The sequence below is a fragment of the Myotis lucifugus genome, unplaced genomic scaffold (assembly GCF_000147115.1).
Source record: "Myotis lucifugus unplaced genomic scaffold, Myoluc2.0 scaffold_159, whole genome shotgun sequence".
In the NCBI taxonomy this organism is placed as follows: Eukaryota; Metazoa; Chordata; class Mammalia; order Chiroptera; family Vespertilionidae; genus Myotis; species Myotis lucifugus.
The window spans coordinates 2,729,443-2,740,237 of record NW_005871207.1 but is presented as its reverse complement, the minus strand read 5'-3'; the positions used below and the strand labels follow the sequence as shown (position 1 = coordinate 2,740,237).

The 10,795-nt window shown below is 37.0% G+C and overlaps 1 protein-coding gene across 8 annotated transcripts in view; it reads left to right on the top strand.

Annotated features, from left to right (window-relative positions):
• The window catches only part of CENPC (centromere protein C), a 58,137-nt gene extending 47,350 nt beyond the window's left edge, over positions 1-10,787 (top strand). For 5 of the 8 annotated variants that reach the window (XM_023759633.1, XM_014461709.2, XM_023759631.1 and 2 more), the window contains 3 exons: positions 5,136-5,231; positions 7,628-7,782; positions 9,780-10,786. In XM_023759633.1, coding sequence (XP_023615401.1) covers positions 5,136-5,231; positions 7,628-7,782; positions 9,780-9,884 — 356 coding nt within the window. In that variant the 3' untranslated portion in view covers positions 9,885-10,786. Of the gene's footprint in view, positions 1-5,135; positions 5,232-7,627; positions 7,783-9,779 lie in introns of all 8 variants that reach the window. The other 3 variants (XM_023759632.1, XM_023759630.1, XM_023759634.1) reach the window with 2 other exon arrangements.
• Positions 10,788-10,795: the final 8 nt, after the last annotated feature.

Below are 10,795 nucleotides of genomic sequence, written 5' to 3'. Positions count from 1 at the left end.
TAACTGCAATGTTGCTACTGTTATGATCGTAATGTAAATATGTGAAATGCAGGATGGTCTTAGGTGACCCCTGTGAAAGGGTCGTTCGACCGCCAAAGGATCGTGCCCACAGGTTAAGAACCGCTGCTCTAGGTCCATCTGTGGTTGTCACAAATGGTGAGATTTCATTCTTTTTTATGGCCGACTGATATTTTATTGTATATATGTATCACAATTTATCCATTGGTCTATCTATGGACACTTAGGTTACTTCCATTTCTTGGCTAGTGTAAATAATACTGCAATAATCATAGCAGTACATATATCTTTTCAAATTAGTGTTTTAGATTTCTTTGGATAAATACCCAGAAGTGAAATTTCTGGGTCATAAGGTAGTTTTTTTGTGTTTTGTTTTATTTTATTTTGTTTTTCTTAATATATTTTATTGATTTTTTACAGAGAGGAAGGGAGAGGGATAGAGAGTTAGAAACATCGATCAGCTGCCTCCTGCACACTCCCTACTGGAGATGTGCCCGCAACCAAGGTACATGCCCTTGACCAGAATTGAACCTGGGACCTTTCAGTCTGCAGGCCAATGCTCTATCCACTGAGCCAAACCGGTTAGGGCGTGTTTTGTTTTTTTTTGAGGAACTTTTATACTGTGTATCATAGTGACTGCACCAATTTACATTTCAACAATGCATTAGAGTTCTCTTTTCTCCACATTCTTGCCAGTACTTCCTGTTTATTGTTATTGATGATAGCCATTCTGACAGGAATGAGGTGGTATCTCATTGTGGTTTAATATAATTAATTAATGTATTTATTTGTTTGATTTGTAGAGTACATTTATTAAAGATGGGAAGAGTGAAACAAGGAAAAACCTAGAATAAAAGGAGCAACAGGAGATTAGGCAAGGGTGCTTTGGCTCTCTAGGAACGTTATGGGAAAAAAGTTAGCCAAGATGGGGCTGCTGTGAGCTCACTGCAAAGTCAGAAAAAAGGGGGCCCATTGTTCCCATGGTTGTAAGTCTTTAAGAGAAAGACAATTTACTTGGAAAGGATATGCTTCATTGTGATTTTAATTTCTTTGATGATTAGTGATGTTGAGCATTTTCATGTCTGTTGGCCACCTGTGTGTTTTCTTTGGAGAAATGTCTATTCAAATTCTCTGGCCATTTTAAAATTGGTTTTTGCTAAGTTGTAAGCCATTATTGGAAGTATCACTGACTGATTTCTTCTTCTATTTAGTAAGTCGTCTTTTTGTTTGGTTAATGGTTTCCTTGGTTGTGCAAAAACTTTAATTTGATGTATTCCCATTGGATTATTTTTTTGTTTGATTTGGCCTATTGAGATGTATCTAAAAAGTTGTTACTTAGGGTGAAGTATAAGATTTTACTGCTGATGTTTTCTTCTAGGAGTTTTATTTTTAAAAATTTTATTGTTGAAAGTATTATATATGTCCCCTTTCTCTAGGAGTTTTATGATTTTGGGTCTTGCATTTAAATCTCTTATAGGCGCCTTATGTATGTCTTATTTTCTTATCCATTTAACCACCCTATATCTTTTAATTAGAGCATTTAATTCATTTTCATTTAATTGATAGGTATGTAGTTATTGCCATTTTATTAATTGTTTTCTGATTATTTTTGTAGTTTCTGTTCCTTTCTTATTCTCTTGCTCTCATCTCTTGTATGTTGGTGACTTTCTAGGGTTTTGTTTGGATTCTTTTTTTTTTTTTCCTAATTTCTTGTTTGTCTCTTGTGAATTTTTGGATTGTGGTTACCATGTGCTTCATGTATATACCAAGCTATGTTTATAGCAGTGTATTTTAAATTGATGGTTGCTTAAATTTGAACATATTCTAAGATCACCACTATTTTTAATTGCCCTTCTACATTTATGTTTTTGTCATTAGAGAGGAAGGGAGAGGGATAGAGAGTTAGAAACATCGATGAGAGAGAAACATCGATCAGCTGCCTCCTGCATACCCCCTACTGGGGATGCACCCGCAACCAAGGTACATGCCCTTGACCGGAATCGAACCTGGGACCCTTCAGTCCGCAGGCTGACGCTCTATCCACTGAGCCAAACCGGTCAGGGCAAATCACCACTATTTTTAATTGCCCTACTACATTTATGTTTTTGTCATTATTTTTACTTCCTTTTTGTGTGTGTTTGTGTGTATTCCTTAATTTACTATTGTTATTATACATGATCTTTCAACTTTTGCCTTTTAACCTTTGCACTAGCTTTGTAGTTGGTTGATTTATTGCTTTTATTATATGTTTGTTTCTGTTAGTGGGAAATTTTCTTTTTTATATTTTTATTTATATTTTTTATTTTTCAAAATATATTTTGATTAGAACTCCCTTTAATATTTCTTGTAATACTGGATTGGTGGTAGTGAGAATTCCTTTAGCTTTTTCTTGCTTCAGAAGCTCTTTATCTCTCTTTAAGTTCTAAATTATAGACCTGCTGGATAGAGTAGTCTTGGTTGTGGGTTCTTGCTTTTCATTACTTTGAATATTTCATGCCAATCCCTTCTATTCTACAATGTTTCTGTTGAGAAATCAGTTGACAGTCATATGGGAGCTACCTTGTATAACACTGTTTGCTTTCTTCTTGCTGCTTTTAAGATTCTATTTTTGTCTTTAACTTTTGGCATTTTAATTATGATGTGTCTTGGTGTGGGCCTCTTTGGGTTTATCTTGTTTGGAACTCTGCTTCTAGATTTGTATGTCTATTTTCTTTGCCACGTTACAGAAGTTTAAGTCATTATTTCTTACAGGTTTTCAATCTTTAATGCTTTCTCTCTTCCCTCTGGACCCCTATCATGGGTGATGTTGTCCCAGAGGTTTCTTAAACTATCCCCATTTTTATTTATCCTTTTTGCTGTCCTGATTGGGTATTTTCTACTATCTTGTGTTCCAAATCACTGATTTGATTCTCTGCTTCATCTAATCTGTTGTTGATTCCATCTAACTAAAATATATTCTTCATTTCAGTTAGTTGTATTCTTCATTTCTGACTGATTCTTTTTTATGTTTTTTACCTCTGTGTAAAGTCTCACTAATTACATCTATTTCCCCCCTAAGTTTATTGAGTATCCTTATAATCAGTGTATTGAACTATAACTGCTAAATTGCTTGCCTCCATTTTATTTAGTTTTTTTCCTCAGTTTTGTCCTGTTATTTCATTTAGGGCATGTTTCTCTGTCTCTTCATTCTGGCTGGCTACCTTTGTTTTTCTCTCTACATATTAGGTAAATCCTTTACATCTCCTAGTCTTAGCTGGGTGGCATTATGTAGTAGGAATTCTGTGGGGTCTAGTGGCATAATCTCTCGGTCACCTTAGCTGGTTGCTCCAGGTGTGTCCCTTGTGTATGTTGTATGTGCCTTTATGTTGTAGTTGAGCCTGCATTGCTTTTGGCTCATCAGTTGGTGGGGCTGACTCTGGCTGAATGGCTGTATGGAATGGCCTTTACATACCTGACAAGGTGTTGTGTGGGGTCTGGCCCCACAAAGTGGGATTCATTGTGTTAATTGTGTGGTGCTCTTGTATTGTCTGAAGCCAGACACTGCGTGTGTTAGTTCTGGAGCCTCTTGGGAGGTACTCTGGTGCAGGCCCAGGTCAGCTGTTACCTGTGTCCTGCCTGGGCCATATGTTAAGAGCTACAGTGTGATCTGTGATTGGTAGTTGCTGGGCTGAGCTTGGAGGCACCAGGGAGAGGCTATGCTGCAAACTGAGGCCAGCTGTCACTTGTGCTGGGCATTGGACCAGCTGTCATTCATGCAGAGCATGCCAAGGCCAGCCACTTCTTATCTGTGGTTTGTGGATCTTTGAAAGATTTTAGGGAAGTCCCCAGCACTGACTGAGGCAAGTTACTTGCGTGGAACAACCACTGAAAGAGGTTTGGGCTTGGTGCAGGAGTTAGGTGGGGTATGTTCTCAGGGAATCACCAGGATGGGGCGAGTGTTGTTAGCCAGGTTAATGGGGACTCAGACTTGGTGTTCACCTGCTCCTGTAGGCTTTGTGTGGGGAGGGCTCAACAAAGGGACAATGCCACTTTTGTCCAGAGAGAGTAGCCACTCCAGCCCTTGCCCTGAAGCCAGACAATTCATTTTCTCCTCTAATGTCCCAAGTACTTTTTGAGTTGCTGTCCTGACTCGACCTTAGAGTGAATGTTTGTGAATGAGTGAGTCTATGCTTGGGTTTGCATGGGTCTCCAGTAGCTCTCTGTCTCATCCAGACAGAATCCCCACTGACGTTCACAGATGTTGTGGGGACTCATTTTTTCCCAGCACTGGTGCTCTAGAGCAGCGGTCGCCAACCTTTTGGACCTCACGGACCACCAGTGGTCTGCAGACCACCGGTTGGCGACCGCTGCTCTAGAGTGGCAGGCCTAGTGTGGCTCTGGGTCCCCTCGTTCCTCAGGGGCATCTCCACAGCTGAGCTATACCTCTCCATTCTTAACAGCACATGTAGATATAGGAACATCCCGTTTCATGTCTCCACTCCTCCTACCAGTCTCCATGTGACTTCTTTTTATATCCTTAGTTAAAGGAATTTCTGTTCAGCTGGTCTTCAGGTGATCCTCCCGGGTGTTGGTTCTATAATTTAGTTGTAATTTTTCTGTGGGTATGAGAGGTGGAGAGCACAGCACTTATCTACTCTGCCATCTTAATGGGTAGTCCACACTAATTTTATTCTTAAAAATAAAAATCATTACTAGCACAGTATAAAACATTTCCACATTAGTAAATAGCCCTGTCAAATGAAGCTTACCTTTTTCAAGCCCACGTATGGTTAAAATAGACTTTTTGATGAATTCTTTCTAAAAAGTATTGCATACTTCCGGCCCTCTTAGAGAATATGCAAAACCATTTAACTTCTTGGTGCAAAAGTTCAAGAGTTGTCACGTTTCTACAGGCTTACCGAAAATAAGAAATTTAGGATGTTTGCTTCTATATTAAATCGTTATTGTTTTGGAGTTATTGTGAATCAGAATGGTCATTTATAAGTAGGAAGAGATGTTATGCCTCTGGCAGTTCTTCTTTACAACTTGTCCAAAGCTGTATTTCATACTAGATGTTTTTCAAGAATTTTAAGTAAGCAGTTTGTATGTCAATTGTATTTTTTTTTTTTTTTTTGCAGAGAAAGAATTAGTCATAGATCTGAATATACCTCTGGGAGATCCTTTGCAGCCAACGTGGGTAAGGGATCCGGAAACAAGAAAGATTATTCTCATGGGTAAGATCAGGAATGATATTGAACATGCTTAATTTGATAGCTAAGAAGTACAAACTGCTGGCTTGATGACCTGCCCACTTTCTCTTTCTCTTCCTAGCTCTTTCTGAGCCAAAGTCCAGTAGAGGGTCTAATTCCAGTAAGCAGCCCATATAAGGAATACTCTGGGGAGCATTGACAGCAAACAACTTTCAGGGGGCATGTAGTACCATGCATTTGTCCTCTGGGATACAAGTGCTAATACCATCAGGAGTGTTGCCTTCCCCAATAGGAAAACCAGGCATTCTTTGACATAGAGACAAGGGCTGTTTTTGGGGAACTGTAGCAAGTTAGCTGGCAGACACTAGGACACACTCTTACTGTGAGACCAGAAAGGAATTGTGGACAGGATTTAGATAACCTTCTTGGCAGTGATATTCCAGTAATTATACCTGGGACATGAAACCTTTGAGAGGATGACTAGCAAGTGCATCAATCAGCCAATCAGATGCCACACTTAACCTTTGGGTTGGCACAAGGTCGTAGAAACCTGCTGCTGTATTGAATAGGCATTAAACCAGGGGTCCTCAAACTTTTTAAACAGGGGGCCAGTTCACTGTCCCTCAGACCGTTGGAGGACCGGACTATAGTTTAAAAAAAAACTATGAACAAATTCCTATGCACACTGCACATATCTTATTTTGAAGTAAAAAAACAAAACGGGAACAAATACAATATTTGTATTTGCATGTGGCCCGCGGACCGTAGTTTGAGGACCCCTGCATTAAACAGTTAGTGTCTTGGATGACCATGGGAGGTCCCAAGGATTGCGTGTAGTGTGGTGGGAGTAAGTAGGAGACACTAAGGTATTTATCAACCAGGCAGTGTTTATATATAGGAAATACTTAAATGTTTTAACAACTGTTATGACTGTTTCAGTGAGTACCAAGGACTATTTATCCTAAGTCATAGAACAAATAGGTCCAACTAGAGAAGCTATAATGATGTTCACACTTAAATTTTGGCTGTGAAATAGGTTCCATTTGACTTCTTAAATAACAAAGTTATTTCAATATTCAGATTGTTTATTTGGTAGTAGAGGTAGAAGTACAGAGAATTTTGTTTAGTGTAGTGTCTTAATTAAAAACATTGCTATTCTGTACCAGGTTAGAAAAGTTGTGAGTATTGTTAGGAGTTCATCACTTTTTGTATGTTTATTGAGTCTGTGTATTTCCTATATCCTGTATATTTTCTATTTCTAATATGAGATACAGAAAACATTCCAAAATATCCAAGGAAACAGTCAGAAGCTGATGATAGAAGAATGTATTAATTATAGAACTGCAAAGTTTTATGAGTAAAAAGAAATTCAAAAGGGAGATAGTAATTTGTGAGCAATAGTTAGAACTCCAGTTACTTAGAGCCTTTACCTGATAAATAAAAATGTTATTTAATAATCAGTTAATTGCAAAGGACTCTATTGGCATGGTCATGGTACATTGGTATTGTGGGCTATGTTAAACATTTAAAATGTATGGAAGTCTTTCTTTTTCTTGTCTCTTAGCTACTTTTGTTTTTCATTTGAGCTATAATGGAAAAAAAACAATACTGCCATTATTATTAACAGCTAAGACTTTAATGTTTACTTTGTGCCAGTGTTTTAAATACTTTATACAAATTAACTCATTTGATATTTAACATAGATGAGCTATTATTATTTTATAGAAAAGGCAATGTAAGCACAGAAAAAGGATAAATAACTTGGCTAAGGTTACACAGCTTGTAAGACAGAATTTGACATCTGGCATTCTAGCGCCAGAGTCAATGATCTTGATTTCATTTCTTTTGTCTTTCTAAGGCAGGTTTATTTAATTTAATATATATATTTATTGATTTCAGAGAGGAAGGGAGAGAGATAGAAACATTAGTGATGAGAGAGAATCATTGATTGGTTGCCTCCTGCACACCCCCTACTGGGGGAGTGGTGATCCAGCCCCTAACCCAGGCATGTGCCCTTGGTCAGACTCAAACCTGGCACCCTTTAGTCTGCAGGTTCGACCCTTTAGTCTGATGCTCTATCCCAGGGGTCCTCAAACTACGGCCCACGGGCCACATGCAAATACAAATATTGTATTTGTTCCCGTTTTGTTTTTTTACTTCAAAATAAGATATGTGCAATGTGCATAGGAATTTGTTCATAGTTTTTTTTTTAAACTATAGTCCGGCCCTCCAACGGTCTGAGGGACATGAACTGGCCCCCTGTTTAAAAAGTTTGAGGACCCCTGCTCTAGCCAAACCTGCTAGGGCCTTAAGGTAGGTTTATATCTAGAAATGACTATTGTAGTTATGTGTATATATGTTAGATTGTTGAGCAATGTCATTGCTGTTGCTTTATAATTATATTAATATTTTTCCCTTAGAGCTTTTAAAGCCACGAGATACATATACATTTTCAGTTGAGCAGGATGAGTTGAAAGTGTATAAAACATTGGATACACCCCTTTTTTCTACTGGAAAATTGATATTAGGGCCACATCAAGAAAAGGGAAAGCAGCATGTTGGCCGGGATACATTGGTGAGTATATTTCTCCATATATTTTTGCTATTGGTACATTTCTATTTTATTAGACATGATGAGGCATTAAAAATGCTATTTCCTTATGCACAGGTAATTTTTGTTGTTGTTATATCTGTTTAGAGTAAACCAATGGTTATTTAAAAGTTCCTTTTCAATGTGTAGCAGTGTACCCTTGAAATTCAGAAGTTTAACCCTTTTTAGTCCAACCTCGAGGCTGACTCAACAGACCAGGCGCTTAGAGCAGGTCCAACGTCGAGCAATATGAACATTAAAAAGTTCAACATTCAATCCCGTCAATTAATTTGGACCAGACTGTTTGAATTCCAAAAATAACATTGGACCACAAAGGGTTAAGGAATGGTCTTTACTTAAATGAATCTTAGAATATTGGTTTGCACAGAAATCATTCGAATTTTAGTCCTGGAGGGGGTTATTAAGATTTAGTCTAAATCTCACTTCTTTGATCATGCAGTTTAGCAATAGAGGTTAAAAAACTTCTTCCAAATCATGTACGTAGTTAGCAGCAGACTGAAAATTGGGAGCTAGTATATATATTTCTGCATTTTGAATTTGAAAATTATAGAATTTTAAAAACACAGGATACTTTATAATTACTGAATTAGTAGAAATTATTGGAAAAACATTGTACCCATTGACCTCTGACTCACAGGTCAAATTTTTCCTAGGAAAATAAATGAAAAGTTAGGGAAGCTAAGCATATGTAATTATTCACTGTAACTTTGACAGCAGTTGCAGTAATTAGAAACCATTGAATTGTTCTACAGGAAGAAAATTATTATATTTACATTTTGACTTAATAATGAGATAAATCATTATCCCATATAATCCTATATAATAAAAGCCTAATATGCTAAGTGTCTGACCATTTGTTTAATCAGTTGCTATGATGCGCACTGATCACCAGGGGGCAGACACTCTGACTGGTAGGTTAGCTTGTTGCTGGATCAGGACTGGGTGAGACGCCCTGGAGCCCTCCTGCAGTCCCTCCCTGGCCCCGATCATGCACCAGTGGGGTCCCTTGGCCTGGCTTGCACCCTCTCTCAATCCGGGACCCCTCAGGGGATGTCGGAGAGCCAGTTTCGGCCTGAGTGATGTGTGAAGAACAGAAATAAAGCAGAAGAAGAGAGAAAATAATCAAATGAGCAAAGTGTAGAAATATTTGAAAGCTAGGCAATAAATGTTCCCAAATATAAAAAACAAAACAAAAATTAAAAAAGTGATAGCAACTCACTTAGAAGAGCCAGTTTCTTAGAGAAATGTCTGATTCCAGGCCTTTGGCTGAACTTGGAATATTTTTATCAGACCTAGTAGCAACCTTTCAAAGACCTTTATGATTGAATCATAAGATCTCAGAATCTAACTTGAAGATACTCTGATTGGAGAAAGATATGAAAACTTGATTGACCACATGAAAATTACAACTAAACTACAGAACAGCCACCATTCAAAACCAGAAAATTAAAGAAGCCACACTGAGACTATGGAGACAACAAACTGCTGGCCCCACACCCACATGTGGCAGATAAAAATTGGGTGGTAAGGGCTTATGCCAGCGATGGCGAACCTATGAACTCATTTTTTGGGTTGATTTTTCTTTGTTAAATGGCATTTAAATATATAAAGTAAATATCAAAAATATAGGTCTTTGTTTTACTATGGTTGCAATTATCAAAAAATTTCTATATGTGACACGGCACCAGAGTTCAGTTAGGGTTTTTCAAAATGCTGACACACCGAACTCGAAAGGATCGTCATCACTGGCTTATGCTATTAGATAGGGGCCATCTAGATAATCCAGGATAATTCTCCCATTTTGAGGTCCCTTTTGCTATGTACCATGACAAATTATGGAGATTATAACACATGGACATCTTTCTAAGGCAGTTATTCTACCTACCACATTCCTTATATTTCTTTGGAGTATAGTTGTGATGGTTCAATTTGAAATGAAATTTTAATTTTGAATTTTACAGGTTTTTTATGTTAACTTTGGTGACCTTTTATGTACCTTACATGAAACATCTTATGTAATAACAACTGGGGATTCATTCTATGTTCCTTCAGGTAAGAGTAATTAATGATATTTTTTTCACATGGTTAAATATTTATGTAGTTGCTCATGAGCACATAAAAATGAAGTGTGGTCAAAATGAAGTGTGATGTGACTGATGCCAAAGAAGTGTGATAAATATTTTCTTTGAATTTTGTACATTAGTGTTTTGATACATGAAAATTGAATGAGTTAGTTTCTTTATTGCTGAATATGAAAATCTGTCGTTGTATCCAGGTGGAGGGAAAATTATTTCCCTTGGATTATCTCTAAGACATTATGTAGTCAAACAGTTTTTCGTAGTTCATTTTAAACATATAGAATAGTATGGTTCATCAGTTATTGAAAGGATCTTTGGAAATAGGAATATTAATTTGTTCATTCATTTCAAAAATGTTATTGAAAGTCTGTCAAGCTTTGCTCTAAGAATGTGGGATATATAACAAAACAGGCAAAATTCCCTGCCCTCATTGAGCTTACATTCTAATGAAAGGAGACAGTAATAGTAGTTATGTTTGTATAGTCTTTTATGTATGTCAGCACTGTGATGAACACTTTACATTTTATTAACTCAGTTTATCTTAGTATGTATCAATTTCCAATATATAGAAAGTCACAGTATAGTACTCAATGCTATGAGTCTGTCTTTGTTTTCTGTTAATCTGTATTTTACTTTAGCTATTATTTATTACCTAATTTATGTAAGAATAGCATTTGCCTTTTTTTTTAACTTTGAGATTTTATTTTACTAAATATTTTACCTTTTATATTTACCTATTTATACATATGTCTAGGGGAATCCATAGCCATTCCCAAACCCTAATAACCATTGGGCTCCGAGAGATTTTATTTTCTTGCATCCTTGTCTAATTTATTTTTATGTTTATTATCAATATGATATGAAATTAACATCCTTTTAAGCCTTATGTGGATCACAAG